This window comes from Artemia franciscana, chromosome 3, assembly GCF_032884065.1.
Source record: "Artemia franciscana chromosome 3, ASM3288406v1, whole genome shotgun sequence".
In the NCBI taxonomy this organism is placed as follows: domain Eukaryota; kingdom Metazoa; phylum Arthropoda; class Branchiopoda; order Anostraca; family Artemiidae; genus Artemia; species Artemia franciscana.
The window spans coordinates 3,528,454-3,546,154 of record NC_088865.1 but is presented as its reverse complement, the minus strand read 5'-3'; the positions used below and the strand labels follow the sequence as shown (position 1 = coordinate 3,546,154).

Here is a 17,701-nt window from a genome sequence, read left to right as displayed (position 1 = left end):
AAATATTCCTTCTGCCAGGCAGCTGTGGTAATTCTGTGGCAGAGGTCTGTTACGACTTCTGTTTTGACTTTCAGGAGTTCTGCTTGCAATTCATCTGGTCCATGCGATTGATTCGATTTGAGTGACTTCAAGGCAACTTCAACCTCGCTTCTGAGTGGTGGTGGGCTTGGTTCCAATAGGGAGATGTCTGTTAAGTCTACGGTTAATTGTATTATTAATAAATAAAAGAGGATACCCATTTCCAAAAAGTATCTCCCTGATAAAGTCTAGTTCAGCTGTGATGTAGAAATCAGAACAAATGTTTAGGGCACGATCGACGAGAGATATTACGACACCTCTTTTAACTTGTGATGAGTGGTTTGATTCAAAATGTAAATATCTATTGTTTTGTGTTGGTTTTCTGTAAATAGTAAAATTGAGTTCATCAAGTTACGAATAGTTAGCACATCTAGGAATGAGATTTTGTTTGCCATTTCAATTTCTGAAGTAAACTTTAAATTCCTATCATATGTATTAAGGTGATCTAAAAAACCCTAAGTTATTTCCCCCATAGTTCCAAAGTGGTATTACGTCATCCATGTAACGTCCCCAAAAGATATGTTTCAAAAAATACGAATTTAATGCCCAATTTTCGATATGCTCTACATAAATATTCGCCAGTAACCCAGAGAGAGGCGCACCCATGGGTAAGCCATTTGTTTGTTGGTAGAAGGAATTACGGAATTGGAAATACATTGGGTACTTGTTACAAAGTTTAACCAAGGTCTTTAAAACGTCGCAATCTAATTCTGTTGCTGAAACTTCTATTAAGTCATAATTTTCATTTATTTTCTAATAATTTCTCGGATTCTGCTACATTAATATTTGTATACATAGACACAATGTCAAAGCTACTGATAATTGTATTTTCTGAAATATTTACGCCTTTGAGTTTTTCAATTAAATCAACCGGATCACATATACAAGATTTTTGAGAAATAAAGCAAACGTTTGAAGGCTGTACATAACCATTTTCCAATGTTGGAGGCGGGGGCTTTCGTACAAGCTACAATGGGCCTTAAGGGAATCCCTTGCTTATGTAATTTTGGTAGACCATAAAATTTTGGACAAATGCTGCCCCGGGGGAAAATTTTACTATATAATTGTGGAGTAATTTTACTATTTTGTTTTAATCATTTAATTCTTTTATAATTTTGTTAGCAAACTGATCAGTATGATCGTGGGTTATAGTTTTATATGTGGTTTTGTCATTTAGATGAGCATAAATTTTTGTGTTGAAATCTGTCGTATCCATGACAAAGTTGTCCTGCTTTAATTATAATAATTTTTCTGCTTTAGTTATAATAATGGACGGGTCTTTGCGAAGATTAGATAGAATTCTTAGGTCACGCAAGTTATCTGGTTTTATATTGGCGGTAGAATTAGCCTTTTTATTATTATTTTTTTATTATTATTCATTGATGATTCATTTCGTAGGTTTTCCAATTTTTATGGCACTGGGTATTAACCAAGTGACATATAGCGATCGCAAATTCTGTCGGTCTGTCCCGGTTTTGCTCCTTTAGGCACTTTCTGGTAAGCTAGGACGATGAAATTTTGCAAGCGTATCAGGGATCGGACCAGATTAAATTAGAAATAGTTGTTTTCCCGATTTGACCATCTGGGGGGAGGAATGGGGGGCCGGTTAATTTGGAAAAAATGAAGTATTTTTAACTTACGAACGGGTGATGGGATCTTAATGGAATTTGATGTTCGAAAGGATTGGTGGGGAAAATATATACGTCATTGACATAACCGGAACGGATCTGCTCTGTTTGAGGAAGTTGGGGGGAGGGTTAATTCTGCAAAATTAGAAAAATGAGGTATTTTTAACTTACGAAGGAGTGATCGGATATTAATGAAATTTGAAGTTTGGAAGGATATCGTGTCTCAGAGCTCTTATTTTAAATCCTGACTGGATCCGGTGACATTGGGGGGATTGAGGGGAGAACCTAAAATCTTGGAAAACGCTTAGAGTGGAGGGATCGGGATGAAACTTGGTGGGAAAATAAGCACAAGTTCTAGATACGTGATTGACAGAACCGGAACGGATCCGCTCTCTTTGGGTAGTTGGGGGGGGGGGGGTTAGGGTTAATTCTGAAAAATTAGAAAATGAGGTATTTTTAACTTACGAAGGAGTGATCGGATCTTAATGGGTGGAACCTAAAATCTTGGAAAATGCCTAGAGAGGAGGGTGTAAACAGCGGAAGCGGAAAAGCGGAAGTGGGATTTTCCGTGTTTTTGTCAAATATTCATATTCTGGTTAAACTATTAATATTTCAAATTCTAAGTAAACTGATTATTTAGGGATGTCAGTTTCCTGTACCATGTTCCGTGTTTTATAAAATATAAGTTAGAGTTGCAAATTAGCTGAGTCAGTCGAGATTCGGATTCTGTCCTCAACGTTGTATTATATGTATAAATAAACATTTTTATTACACTTTATGAGAGTTAGAGATACTAGATATCCTCCACTGGTCGAACCCTATACTGTAGGCCAACGCTACCGTAATGTTCTAAAGAAGAGAACGCAGAGAGAGACGATGAGAAGAGGAGCCTTTACAAGGGATCCGGATGAAACTTGGTGGGAAAAATAAGCACAAGTCGTAGATACAGGATTGACATAGCTGGAACGGATCTGCTCTCTTGGGGGGAGGGTTAATTCTAAAAAATTAGAAAAAATGAGGTATTTTTAACTTACGAAAGAGTGATCGTATCTTAATGAAATTTCGTATTTAGAAGGACCTCGAGACTCAGATCTCTTATTTTAAATTCCGACCGGATCGAGTGTCATTAGGGGGGGGGGTGATCTTGGAAAACGCTTAAAGCGGAGAGATCAGGATCAAACTTGGTGGAAAGAATAAGCACAAGTCCAAGATAGGTGACTGACATAAACAGACCGGATCCGCTCTCTTTGGTGGACTTGAAGGGGGGGGGGGGAGTAATTCGGAAAAATTTAGAAAAATAAGGTTTTTGTAACTTACGAACGGGTGATCAGATCTTAATGAAATATAATATCTAGAAGGATGTTGTGCTTTAGAACTCTCATTTAAATTCTGACCAGATCAGGTGACATTGAAGGGAGTTGGAGGGGGAAACCGGAATTCTTGGAAAACGTGACAATCGAGGTATCTTACGTATGGGTGATCGGATCTTAATGAAACTTGATATATAGAAGAATCTTATGTCTCAGATGCTCCATTTTCATTTCAAATTGGATCTGGGGACATAAAGGGTTGGAGGGGGACACGGAAATCTTGGAAACCAGAAATCTCGAAAAACGCTTAGAGTGGAGAGATTGGGAAGAAATTTGATAGGAATTATAAGCACAAGTTATAGATACGAGATTGACATAATTGGTACGGATCCTTTGGGGGAGCTGGGGGTTGTTAATTTGAAAAAATTAGAAAAATTTAGGTATTTTTAAATTAAGAATAGGTGACCGGATCTTAATGAAATTTGATGTTTAGAAGGAGCTCATGTCTCAGAGCTCTTATTTCAAATCTCGACCATATCTGTTGACATTGGGGGGAGTTGGAGGAGGAAACTGGAAAACCCTTATAAATGTCGTAGATACGGGATTGACGTAACCGGACTCTATCCGCTCTCTTTGGGGAAGTTAGGTGGTGAGGTTCAGTGCTTTGGTGAGTTTGGTGCTTCTGGACGTGCTAGGACGATGAGAATTGGTAGGCGTGTCAGGGAGCTGTACAGATTGTCTTGATAAATTCGTTTTCACGATTCGACCTTCTGGGGAGCTGAAGGGATAGAAAAAATGACGTATTTTTAACTTACGAGTGGGTGATCGGATCTTAATGAATTTTGATATTTAGAAGGACCTCGTGACTCAGAGCTCTTATGTTAAATCCCAACCGGCATTATGCCTCTGATTTTCCTTTTAAAGCAATCTATTGGTTCTTAGAATTTTGCTAGAGGTCATACCATATGAGCTCTTAGCTCTTGTTTAATAATTCGTTCCCTTGATAAGCGGAAATGACTTAATAAGTTTCCAATCCAACAGCTTGGTTAAAATCAGCAGAAGACAAATTTTCGAATAAAAACTTATAGAGATTTCCTTTCAGGGGAAATAATGTATTTTTTTTTTTTTATCTTTGATAATGTGAATTAATGTTTTTATTTGTAATGTATGAGCAAATCGCTCTTCTTTTCGGGTATTTAAGCGTAATCTGAATCTTAAAGACTTGGGAATAAGATTTTCAAATTTGCAAGATTCCAAGAATTTTTGTTGGTTAATAATATAAGCATGTTTTTTGCCAAAAAAGAGGCTAATTCTCCTGTCAATATAAAACCAGATAATTTGCATGACCTAAGAATTCTATCTAATCTCCGCAAAGACGCGTCCATTATTATAACTAAAGCAGATAAAAGTAATTCTTTGGTTGTCATGGATACGACAGATTACGACACAAAAATTTATGCACATCTAAATGACAAAACTACATATAAAATTATAACTCACGATCATACTGATCAGTTTGATCAGATGTGCTAATTATTTGTAACTTAGACGAAACTCAATTTTACTATTTACTGAAAACCAACTTAAAACAATAGATATTTACATTTTGTATCAAACCACCCCCCACAGGTTATAAATAAGATAAATTATAATTAGGATTCGAGTAATTGATATATACTTGGTATATATATATATCACTTGTTATATGGCACTTATAAAATAACAATAAGATAATCAGCACTTTATATGTAACACTTGATAAGAGTCTTAATCTAACATTGAAATTGTCATTTCAGATATTTATTCATCCTGCTATGTTAGGTATGGCATTTTGCTTTTATTGGTTTTTAGTTTCTTTCTAACTTTGAATCTTTTAATTTATTGCTGGTCTTTTTTCTAGGAATCCGAATCTGATCCCAAAGATTTAGCAGGACAAAGATCATATGAGGAGATAAAAAAAGAATTTGATACACTGGATTTTGGAGTAAGAACAGAAGCAGAAATAATAACAGAATTGCATAAAGAATATATGCAAACCAAGGATGATAAAAGAAAAGTCCAAATTCTAGTAGATTTAGAATACTACGTCCATCAGATTGATAACGGACAAAACTTCCTTAAAATGGGTGGACTGAGAGATGTTATCATTCCTGGACTTAATTCGTCATTTGAGGAGATTCGTTTAAACTGTGCCTATGTTTTTGGTAGTTGCGTGCAAAATAATATAAAAGCTCAAATAATGGCATATGAAACAAACATTATTGAAATATTAGTCAGATTGATTGCAACTGACACAGTTGAGGTGAAAAACAAATGTCTCTATGGACTATCAGTCTTGAGTCTGCAGTTCCCTATTGCCCAAAAGAAGTTGGTTGAATCAGAGGCTTTATCAGAATTTGCTCTCATTGTCAGCCAAAGAGATCCGATCTTGTCTAAGCTATAGAAGAAAATAATCGTATTCCTTTACGACCTTGTTTTAGAGCCCGAACTGACAAAACAAAACTTACAATATTACCAAAATCAGAATGAAACAGACAATGTAGAGATGTATTCAGAGAAACTAAGGCAGTATAATGTTTCAAATATTAAAGGTCAACTTCTAGCAAATAATTGGTGTGACATTGCAAATACTTATTTAAAAAGAGTTTATGAAGAATTAATAACTACTGGTGAATTTGATCATGATCTAGTGGAAAAGACTTTTATTTTATCAGTATTTTATCAGCTTATTCAGTCAGAATTGTAGAGATCATTTTACTAATTCAAAAATTGTAATTGAACAGTTTCGGCGTAGCTATGATTTGTTGGCAAATGATGATGATTCTGGTTATTTTAAGAAGTTAGCCTCTCTTTGTTCTGTTATAATGTCTAAAATACGAATAAGGGATGAGCTTTAAGCTTTGTTTGAATAAATAGTATTTTTGCTAACATCATTTTGCAAACAGAACCGTATGAGTAGTAGTTACTTACACAGACTTTGAGTGGGAGAATGTGGCCGTGAAATCTTGGGACTTTTCTTTTAAAGCCATTACCATTACTCAATTTGGTTTGGCTGTTTTGTGCAGCCTACCTTTTATTGAAATACGTTCCGAAATTTTTTAATGAATACTCTTTTTTCTATAATTGTTTATATTTTATTATAGTTTTCCATAATTTTTTTTTATAAATTTTTTACTTTATTTGCTGTTCTGATGCTGTTCTTACATGCTTTATTAGCTGGTCGTATTGTTTTTATTTATGTATGTGGCTATCTTGAAGTATTAATACTCTCTGCTCTAGTGTTAAATGCTAAAAGCAATAAAAGAACATTCAGTATCAGAGGCAAACCTCTAGCGTTGCCAATATCAAAAGAGCCATAATGGTTCAGTGTATTCTTATTATTTTTCCCTAGAGTAATTTCGTAGGGAAAAGGTGGTTGCATAAACTTCAAATGCATTTCATTTGATTGAAAATTAAAGTTCTGGTCCCTTTTAGAGAGTCAAAAGTGATTGGAGGGCAATTAACGCCCTCCCACAGTCATTTTTTCCAATAACATTTGATCAAAGTTTTGAGATTGCCATTTCGTTCAAGATAGCCCTAAAGTCAAATGACTATACCTCCAGGGTTGACATATCCTCTCAAAGCCCCCTAAGCAAGGGCTGTAAGTTATACAAGTAGCCCATTTTTAACTTGTAAGATTTTTATTGGAGATCCTGCGTTTTCAATAAAAGCTAGGGCTAAGGTGAAACCTTAAGGAAAGGTTGAGAGGGATGTTGAACACAATAAAAACAGATTATCGAGGAACGGCTGATGGTATTGAGTAGATATTATCATGGTTTGCTGAGGAATATTTAGAGGGCAACCAGCCCCCCTTGCTCTTTTTAAATGCCCCCTCTTCAATACTGGTCTAGATTTATAAGAAGTAATTTTGTTCGAAAGATCTCTTACTATACCTCCTGGGATGACACCCCCCCCCCAACCCAGGGGAAAGGATTGTAAATCATGATTAAAACAATCATGTGTTATACTGACTCAAGTCATCACAACAGAAAAATGATACTACACTTCAACGGAAAGCAGAGCTCTAATTATTGGAGGTAACAAACGTAAGGATTGAATATAGTAACATGATAAAAAGTAAATAAATGACTAAAAATAACTGTTACTTTGGTGGTAGGCTTGTAGATCGTGTAGTTTGCTATTGGGTTATTGAGTCATGGATTGGTTGGCCGTCTATAGCAAATGAGCGAACTTTCTGCTTGCGATTTGTAAGAAAATTCATCAGCCAGTCTACAACAGCCTGATTGATGCCGATAGTGGATATTTTGGAGTGCAGACGACTGTGAAGAACCTTGTCAAAGGCCTTAGCAAAGTCCAGCAGAATTAGGTCAACTGGGTGGTCAATTAGGTCTGTGATTTCCTCGTATGATTCCAAGAGGTTTGTTTCAATTGATTTCCCTGACTGGAAGCCATTCTAATTGGGAGACAAGATTTTGTTGGTTGTCAAATACTTAAAGGATGTAATTTATTGACTATGCGCTCAAGTATTTTGACGACAACGGAGGTCAGGCTAATAGGTTGATATTTTTCAGGCTTAGAACGATTGCCTTTCTTGAAAACTGGTGTAATATTGACTATTTTCCAGTCTGCTGGCAGCTCTCTAGAAGTAAGTGATATCTGGAAAATTCTCCTAAGCGGTTCTGCTATGATAGCTGCAGTTTCTTTTAATAGCCTGGGATGTAAGTTATCTGGTCCTGGCGATTTGTTAATATCTAATTTCAGTAAGTGTCTGAGAACCTCTGTAAGCGATAGAGTGATGCTTTCCATTGGGAATTTTACAGGTCAAGAGGGTAAAGGACCATCGAGTTCAGTGGTGAAAATATGCCTCGTCTATTATGGTCTTGGCTAGAGACATATCGCCAACATTTCTTTACATTTGTCTTAGCTTCGTCTGCAAGTTTAAAATCGAAGCTCGTATATAAATCGCCTGTTAAATTTTTAAGTTTGTTCCTCCTCTTTAAAAATTGTTCTATATTTTCTGGGGATGGATGCTTTTTGTACTTCCTCCTTTGTCTGTTTTTTCGGTTAATTTTCTTCTTAATGTCTTTTTTCATTGTTGGTGGTGTTCGTGGTTTTGGGATGAGCTTGCCCGAAGTGTACTGTTCAGCTTTATTTAGCAGTAATTCTTTGAAGCATTGCCATTGTTGTTCTAAAGAGCCGATTAGGACATCATACCTGGAGATGTTGCTGAGATCCATTCTAATCCTCTCATAGTCTATGAAAGTTCTTTTGAAGTATCCTTTAGTTACTTCGAGGAATGTTGTTTTTTTTTTCTATGGTAACATGGTCACTTTTCCCGATTGGGGGGCGTGTACTTAGTATAAAGAAGGGATTCTGGTCTTCTAAGAAATATTAGGTCGGGGAGGCTTGGAAGATGCCCGTTCATGAAATGGGTCAGTTGGTCGACAATTTGGCTTAGGTTCATCATGGATCATATCTTTATTGGATTCACAGTATCAGAGGTGACATTAGGGGAATTGGTCTTTCCAGGGGATGGTCGGCAGGTTGAAGTCACCCGCAATTAATAAGTCACCCTTATTGGTTTCTGCAATCTTCCGAATGAGCTCAGCTAGCTTTGCATCTGTTTGGTCGTGTGAAGGTGATGATGGGCTTCTGTACACACAGCCGATTCTAACAGTGGGATGGTTTTTACTCTGTGGAACTGAAATATAAAAAAATATAGTTTGGGCGTAAGGGCATCCACTGGGATGCTCAATAGGGTGAAAACATACGAGGATTTGACTAATGCAATTGTTCCACAGCGGCAATGACCGGATGATAGATTGGATATAGTCTGGTAACCATGAAGATTAACACGTGAGTCTAGGAGCGGGTTTCTTGAGTTCTTAGGACAGACCTCAGTAAGGAGTATAACATCATAGTTATTTGCGTTTTCAGCTCGTTGATTTTGTCAGGAAGTTGGTCAACGTTTGCGATTAGAGTGGACAAATCTTGGCTTACTTGCTTCCTTTTTGAGTTAGATACTTGATAGTTGTAGATATTTCGGACCGGCTGTCGCACCACTTATAGATGTCGGTGGTACCTCGCACCGCTCTTTCTCTTTACGCATCTTCTCTTCCTATGCAGGTGTAAAACCATTTTTTTATGTTAAAGGTCTTCCTAATATTCTCAGGTGATTTCCCTTTTATCATATTTGCTACTGTTTTGCAAGTTACGACCAGAAGACCTTTGATATCGAGATAATTAGCTGCTAAGATTATTTCAAAAAGCGTTCCTTGGTCGACTTTAAGAAAGTTATAATCCCAACTACAAATTTCATGACTACTTTTATCCGTCGGCTCATCAACCTCTGGGGGTGGAGCATCGTCTTTGTGGTATTTGGTCCACTCGAGAACTTTTTTAAGTATGGCTGAGCTTACATTTGGTAAAGATACAATTTCTTCGTCATTTTCATCCATCCCAAGAACTTCAAGCATGGTTTTAATTAAACCTGAACATGTTGCTACCTCGACATCAACATCAAATATTTCCCCATCCGATGTTTGAAGCTTGATTATCTTACTCATTTTGTAGTCTCTTTAGTGCTAGTACACCCTATATAATAATGAAGACGTCATAAATAATGTCATGAAAGGTAGCGTCATAATATAACGTTTTTCTACGTCATATAGGGTTCTAATAAAACTATGATGACATTGATTATCTGTTATATGAAAATGAAGTTCTTTTTTTATTTTTTTTAATAATTTCATTATTAATACCTTTCGTTTTGCAAACAAGGTTTTAGTTACTTTGTGCAGTCTTTGTTAGATTTTATTAATGAAGCCTACCACCAAATAGTATTTAATTAAATTTAGGTTTATCAAGGGAATCTGTCCGTACTACCATAAAAGACAATTGGGAGACAAAAATCTTCATCTCGTAATAACAAGAAGGAAAATATAAAATCCTAACTTCTTTAGGCTGTCGAAATGATATTTCAGGATTGGGCTGTCACAAGGGGGCTGCAAAACAAATTATTTACTTCTTTCTCTTGTCAAAATTTGTTTCCGAGTCTTGCTATGACACTGAGGAGAAGAAATTAATATTATTACTTTTTTGGCTGTATGTTTTGGTTTTTTGGATTTGCTTTTTTGCAAAGCGGGGTGGTTTTTACTGATTTCTGACTTAAGTCCCACCCCGCCTTGGTGGTTGTCTCGGGGCCACTTTCCTCACGAACGAATGTATTTGTCTCTGGAACGAATGTACTGCTCTCTGTTTTGTGCCATTCTGAGAAGACCAGGGAGGTCTCAGTCAGAGAAGTTCTCCTTCCAGCGCTTCGGAGGGCGAGAACAGTGGATGCGACCTTCGAAGGCAATTTTCGGTAGTTGGTCATTGCACATGTGCTGGACGTGGCAAAGCCACCTGAATAGATGGACACGGACCCTGTTCAGGATGGTAGTGGTATAGTGCAGTCTTTTGAGTAGGTCAGCATTTGAGACTCGATTTACGCATATTATGCCAGTGGTTCGACGCAACAGCTTTGTCTCAAATGCGGCGAGTTGCCTGGAGTCATCTACTCTCGCTGTCCATGTTTTACAGCCGTCCATAGCTATAGGAATGATGATGGGGCATACTAGTGCAAGTTTTAGCTTCACGGAGATTCAATTTTGCTTCCATATTGGCATCAAAGCTTTGAAGCTGGCGCTACCCAGAGTGAGGCGTCTTTTGATTTCCACTGAGTGATTATTGTCGCTTGTGATCTGGCTCACCAGATATATGAAGCTGTCTAAGCATTCTATATCTGCTCTATCAAGCTTTATTTTTGGTGGGGATGGGCTATTGACACGCGCATGGCTTTCGTTTTATCCTCGTTGATTTTCATTCTGATGGTTCCTGTAACTACTTCCATGTTATCTGCTTTAGTTTGGACTTCAGCAACGGATCCAGTGAGTATGTCGATGTCGTCTTCGTATGCCAGCTTGTCGATGACGATCCCTCCTATCATTGTCCCACTAGTTGCTTCAACATGCGTCATTACCCGATGGAGGAAGAGATTAAACATGTGAGGTGAGAGGATGCATCCTTGCAAAACACCAACAGAAGTTTGGAATTCATCGGTAGTTCCCTCAGCTGTTTGTACTTGGCTCTGAACAGCTCATACATGTTACGAATGAATGATACAATACTTGACGGGACGCCGTAAAACAGTAATATATGCCAAAGGCCCTCTCTCCAAATTAAGTCGAAAGCTTGTTTGAAGTCAATGAAGAATTGATAGAGGTCCTGACCGTATTCAAGGTATTTTTCTATTTCTTGACGGATGACAAAAATCTGGTCTATCGTTGACAGTTCGCTCGGAAACCCGCCTGACACTTGGGGATGATGTGGCTGGTTAATACTTTTATTCTGTCCAGTGGTATCTTGGTCAACACTTTGGGATGTTGGATTGTCAGGCTGATTGGACGGTAATTGTCACATTCGGCTTTGACCCTTTCTTGTGCAGTAGAATTATGGTAGCGGAATACCTCGTTTTCGGGAAATATTCCTTCTGCCAGGCAGCTGTGGTAATTCTGTGGCAGAGGTCTGTTACGACTTCTGTTTTGACTTTCAGGAGTTCTGCTTGCATTTCATCTGGTCCAGGCGATTGATTAGATTTGATTGACTTCAAGGCAACTTCAACCTCACTTCTGAGTGGTGGTGGGCTTGGTTCCAATAGGGAGATGTCTGTTAAGTCTACGGTTAATTGTATTATTAATAAATAAAAGAGGATACCCATTTCCAAAAAGTATCTCCCTGATAAAGTCTAGTTCAGCTTTGATGTAGAAATCAGAAAAAATGTTTAGGGCATGATCGACGAGAGATATTACGACACCTCTTTTAACTTGTGATGAGTGGTTTGATTCAAAATGTAAATATCTATTGTTTTGTGTTGGTTTTCTGTAAATAGTAAAATTGAGTTCATCAAGTTACGAATAGTTAGCACATCTAGGAATGAGATTTTGTTTGCCATTTCAATTTCTGAAGTAAACTTTAAATTCCTATCATATGTATTAAGGTGATCTAAAAAACCCTAAGTTATTTCCCCCATAGTTCCAAAGTGGTATTACGTCATCCATGTAACGTCCCCAAAAGATGTGTTTCAAAAAATACGAATTTAATACCCAATTTTCGATATGCTCTGCATAAATATTCGCCAGTAACCCAGAGAGAGGGGCAACCATGGGTAAGCCATTTGTTTGTTAGTAGAAGGAATTACGGAATTGGAAATACATTGAGTACTTTTTACAAAGTTTAACCAAGGTCTTTAAAACGTCGCTATCTAATTCTGTCGCTGAAACTTCTATTAAGTCATAATTTTCATTTATTTTTAATAATTTCTCGGATTCTGCTACATTAATATTTGTATACATAGACACAATGTCAAAGCTACTGATAATTGTATTTTCTGAAATATTTACGCCTTTGAGTTTTTTATTTATATCAACCGGATCACATATACAAGATTTTTGAGAAATAAAGCAAACGTTTGAAGGCTGTACATAACCATTTTCCAATGTTGGAGGCGGGGGCTTTCGTACAAGCTACAATGGGCCTTAAAGGAATGCCTTGCTTATGTAATTTTGGTAGACCATAAAATTTTGGACAAAAGCTGCCCCGGGGGAAAATTTTACTATATAGTTGTGGAGTAATCTTACTATTTTGTTTTAATCATTTAATTCTTTTATAATTTTGTTAGCAAACTGATCAGTATGATCGTGGGTTATAGTTTTATATGTAGTTTTGTCATTTAGATGAGCATAAATTTTTGTGTTGAAATCTGTCGTATCCACGACAAAGTTGTCCTGCTTTAATTATAATAATTTTTCTGCTTTAGTTATAATAATGGACGGGTCTTTGCGAAGATTAGATAGAATTCTTAGGTCACGCAAGTTATCTGGTTTTATATTGGCGGTAGAATTAGCCTTTTTTTATTATTGTAAAGGGTGTCAATAAGACTAGCCCCAACTTCGACTGGGTTGAAAATGGATGAATAAAATTTGTACAAAGAAGACTCTAGAGAGGAAATCAAATCCGCCACAGGAACTTGTTTCAGAAGAAAAGAGAATTTTGGACCTTTTTCGAGAGTTTGAATCTCCAATGGTTCAAGCGTTTTAGAGGACAAATTAACCACAGCCTGTCCAGGACTGAATCTTGGAGCATAGATAGGGTTATTCATTGATGATTCATTTCGTAGGTTTTCCAATTTTTATGGCACTTGGTATTAACCAAGTGACATATAGCGACTTTAGGCACTTTCAGGTAAGCTAGGACGACGAAATTTTGCAGGCGTATCAGGGATCGGACCAGATTAAATTAGAAATAGTTGTTTTCCCGATTTGACCATCTGGGGGGAGGAGTGGGGGGCCGGTTAATTCGGAAAAAATGAAGTATTTTTAACTTACGAACGGAAGATTGGATCTTAATGAAATTTGATGTTCGAAAGGATATCGTGTCTCAGAGCTTTTATTTTAAATCTCGACCAGATCCGGCGACATTGGGGGAGTTGGAGGGGGGAACCTAAAATCTGGGAAAACGCTTAAAGTGGAGGGATCGGGATGAAACTTGGTGGGGAAAATAAGCAGAAGTCCTATATACGTCATTGACATAATCGAAACGGATCCGATCTGTTTGGGGGGAGGGTTAATTCTGAAAAATTAGAAAAATGAGTATTTTTAACTTACGAAGGAGTGATCGGATCTTAATGAAATTTGAAGTTTGGAAGGATATCGTGTCTCAGAGCTCTTATTTTAAATCCCGACTGGATCCGGTGACATTGGGGGGATTGAGGGGGGAACCTAAAATCTTGGAAAACGCATAGAGTGGAGGGATCGGGATGAAACTTGGTGGGAAAAATAAGCACAAGTTCTAGATACGTGATTGATATAACCGGAACGGAACCGCTCTCTTTGGGGTAGTTTGGGGGGTAGGGTTAATTCTGAAAAATTATAAAAATGAGGTATTTTTAACTTACGAAGGAGCGATCGGATCTTAATGAAATTTGATATTTGGAAGGATATCATATCTCAGAGGTCTTATTTTAAATCCCGACCAGATCCGGTGAAGAAGAAGTTGGGGGGGGGATGGTGGAACCTGAAATCTTGGAAAATGCCTAGAGTGGAGGGATCCGGATGAAACTTGGTGGGAAAAATAAGCACAAGTCGTAGATACGGGACTGACATAGCCGGAACGGATCTGCTCTCTTGGGGGGAGGGTTAATTCTAAAAAATTAGAAAAAATGAGGTATTTTTAACTTACGAAAGAGTGATCGTATCTTAATGAAATTTCGTATTTGGAAGGACCTCGAGACTCGGATCTCTTATTTTAAATACCGACCGGATCCAGTGTCATTAGGGGGGGAATCTTGGAAAACGCTTAAAGCGGAGAGATCAGGATAAAACTTGGTGGAAAGAATAAACACAAGTCCAAGATAGGTGACTGACATAAACAGACAGGATCCGCTCTCTTTGGTGGAGTTGAAGGGGGGGGGAATAATTCGGAAAAATTTAGAAAAAATAAGGTATTTGTAACTTACGAACGGGTGATCAGATCTTAATTAAATATAATATCTAGAAGGATCTTGTGCTTTAGAACTCTCATTTAAATTCTGGCCATATCAGGTGACATTGAAGGGAGTTGAAGGGGGAAACTGGAATTCTTGGAAAACGTGACAATCGAGGTATCTTACGTATGGGTGATCGGATCTTAATGAAACTTGATATATAGAAGAATCTTATGTCTCAGATACTCTATTTTCAATTCGAATGGGATCCGGGGACATAAAGGGTTGGAGGGGGAAACAGAAATCTTGGAAACCAGAAATCTTGAAAAACGCTTAGAGTGGAGAGATCGGGAAGAAATTTGATAGGAAGTATAAGCACAAGTTATAGATACGAGATTGACATAATTGATACGGATCCGTTTTCTTTGGGGGAGCTGGGGGTTGTTAATTTGAAAAAATTAGAAAAATTTAGGTATTTTTAAATTAAGAACGGTAGACCGGATCTTAATGAAATTTGATATTTAGAAGGAGCTCATGTCTCAGAGCTCTTATTTCAAATCCCGACCAGATCTGTTGACATTGGGGGGAGCTGGAAAAGGAAACTGGAAATCTTGGAAAACGCTTATAAATGTCGTAGATACGGGATTGACGTAACCGGACTCTATCCGCTCTCTTTGGGGCAGTTAGGTGGTGGGGTTCAGTGCTTTGGTGAGTTTGGTGCTTCTGGACGTGCTAGGACGATGAGAATTGGTAGGCGTGTCAGGGAGCTGTACAAATTGACTTGATAAAGTCGTTTTCCCCGATTCGACCATCTGGGGAGCTGAAGGGAGAGAAAAAATGACGTATTTTTAACTTACGAGTGGGTGATCGGATCTTAATGAATTTTGATATTTAGAAGGACCTCGCGACTCAGAGCTCTTATTTTAAATCCCGACCGGCATTATGCCTCTGATTTTCCTTTTAAAGCAATCTATTGATTCTTTGAATTTTGCTAGAGCTCATACCATATGAGCTCTTGGCTCTTCCGACCTCGTCACAAGTACCATATGAGGTCTTAGCTCTTGTTTAATAATTCGTTCCCTTGATAAGCGGAAATCATGACATAATAAGTTTCTTTCCAATCTAACAGCTTGGTTAAAATCAGCAGAAGACAAATTTTCGAATAAAAACTTATAGAGATTTCCTTTCAGAGGAAATAATGTATTTTTTTTTGTTTTTTATCTTTGATAATGTGAATTAATGTTTTTATTTGTAATGTATGAGCAAATCGCTCTTCTTTTCGGGTATTTAAGCGTAATCTGAATCTTAAAGACATCAAATTTGCAAGATTCCAAGAATTTTTGTTGGTTAATAATATAAGCGTGTTTTTTGCCAAAAAAAAAGAGGCTAATTCTCCTGTCAATATAAAACCAGATAATTTGCATGACCTAAGAATTTTATCTAATCTCTGCAAAGACGCGTCCATTATTATAACTAAAGCAGATAAAAGTAATTCTTTGGTTGTCATGGATACGACAGATTACGACACAAAAATTTATGCACATCTAAATGACAAAACTACATATAAAATTATAACCCACGATCATACTGATCAGTTTGATCAGATGTGCTAAATATTCGTAACTTAGACAAACTCAATTTTGCTATTTACTGAAAACCAACTTAAAACAATAGATATTTACATTTTGGATCAAACCACCCCCCACAGGTTCAAAGAGTTAAAATAGATATTAACACAGAACCTGTCACAAATAGACGTATGAGATCAGCAGCCAAAAAAGCAAGGCTGGCATTAAAAATGTGTTTTTAAATTATTCTCTTTCATTTCAATGAATTGCCTCGTTTCATCACAATTTATTTATCAGTCTCGGTTGAACTTCGCTGAGGTAAGGATGCTGGGACTGTTTTGAATAACTTTTCATTTTACTTTTATTGATTTTATCCTATTGTACGTTGTTTCTTCTTATATATTTTTGTATTGCTGAGGACGGCCCTTGGACATAGGGCCAAAATATTCATTCTAATTTGTTTCCCACTGTCTTGAGAAATTCCATATAGTTAATCTTGTTTTTGGTGTTTGTCAGGTCTAGTTTGTACCCGAGCGTGCTGAACCTGAAGGAACCTTAACACAACTATTCCATTTTAATTCAAATCAAATAATTCATATCCATTTTATCCTGTTGTAAGTTGTTTCTTCTTATATATTTTTGTATTGCTGAGGACGGCCCTTGGACATGGGGCCGAAATATTCATTCTAATTTGTTTCCCACTGTCTTGAGAAATTCTCTATTGTTCCTCTTTTTTCGGTGTTTGTGATGGAAAGGCAGTGTGGTCTTCGACGCTATTTAGACCTGACAAAGAGGTTATGATGACTGAACTTACCTATAGCAATTTGAGTAACCATTCTAAAAAAAAAGGCAGCCTGTGACCTGAAAAAAAGAAAAAAAGCACACAAACATAGTAATTAACCAAATAATCACACAGTATACATAACATGCACAGAAAGACATAGCACAAGCACATAAGCAATCACAAATAAAACAATGAAAATTCACAGATGAGCACACAAGCACAATAATTAGCCGAATAATCACATAGTATACATGGCAAACACAGAAACAATAAACCTGATACATTTATTCTTTTAAAATGGAACACCATGGGTGTCCATTAATTCCATTATTATAAGCTTCAATCCATCTGCCGATAACAGCATTAGGGTCAATAATACCAGATCTCCTATTGACCAAAGAATTAATCACCCAGTGGGGGGGGGGAGGCTGGGGAAATATTTAGCATATCGGTAATAAATTTGTCGAACTTCTTTTATTCCATTTCTAAAAAGGTATGCCAAAAAGGTGCAAAGTATAAAAAATTTGGGAACGCATACAAGTTATATAATGAAACAAAGTTTATTAGAAACTATGATACCGTAGGCACTGGACGTTCGACGCTGGAAATAGCGAATGAGGAGCTTTATAGTTGCTTTAAAGGATTCACCGATTGGAAGACCAAGATATTTCATTTTCCAATTTAGGAGCAACCGATACTCCATTAAGATCAACATTAAATCCATCGAGAACTGGACTCCAGTTGAATAGTACCACTTCTGACTTTTCAGCGTTAAACTTAAGGTATATTTTTGAATACCTTTGACTCAGGGT

General features: G+C 37.1%; 3 protein-coding genes across 3 annotated transcripts in view; 2 read left to right on the top strand and 1 right to left on the bottom strand.

Annotated features, from left to right (window-relative positions):
- Positions 1 to 5,034, top strand: part of LOC136024761 (nucleotide exchange factor SIL1-like) — a 34,467-nt gene extending 29,433 nt beyond the window's left edge. The window contains exon 4 of the transcript XR_010616902.1: positions 4,917 to 5,034. The gene's annotated coding sequence lies outside the window, so the exon portion shown is untranslated. The remainder of the gene's footprint in view (positions 1 to 4,916) is intronic.
- On the top strand, positions 1,347 to 5,459 carry LOC136024691 (nucleotide exchange factor SIL1-like). The gene is made up of 2 exons (XM_065700108.1): positions 1,347 to 1,415; positions 4,917 to 5,459. Exons 1-2 carry the CDS (start codon positions 1,347 to 1,349, stop codon positions 5,457 to 5,459), a joined length of 612 nt encoding a protein of 203 aa, XP_065556180.1.
- A 2,842-nt stretch (positions 5,460 to 8,301) lies between these two features.
- LOC136024760 (S-phase kinase-associated protein 1-like) lies at positions 8,302 to 9,582 on the bottom strand. The gene has a single exon (XM_065700211.1). It carries the CDS (start codon positions 9,580 to 9,582, stop codon positions 9,118 to 9,120), a length of 465 nt encoding a protein of 154 aa, XP_065556283.1. The 3' UTR covers positions 8,302 to 9,117.
- Positions 9,583 to 17,701: the final 8,119 nt, after the last annotated feature.

Bases quoted from the DNA above. Each gene is read 5' to 3' on its own strand.
- LOC136024691 (XM_065700108.1), top strand. From the start codon at position 1,347: ATGGACGGGTCTTTGCGAAGATTAGATAGAATTCTTAGGTCACGCAAG. The intron at 1,416-4,916 runs GTAGAATTAGCC...TCTTTTTTCTAG, and splicing joins TATCTGGTTTTATATTGGCG to GAATCCGAATCTGATCCCAA.
- LOC136024760 (XM_065700211.1), bottom strand. From the start codon at position 9,582: ATGAGTAAGATAATCAAGCTTCAAACATCGGATGGGGAAATATTTGAT.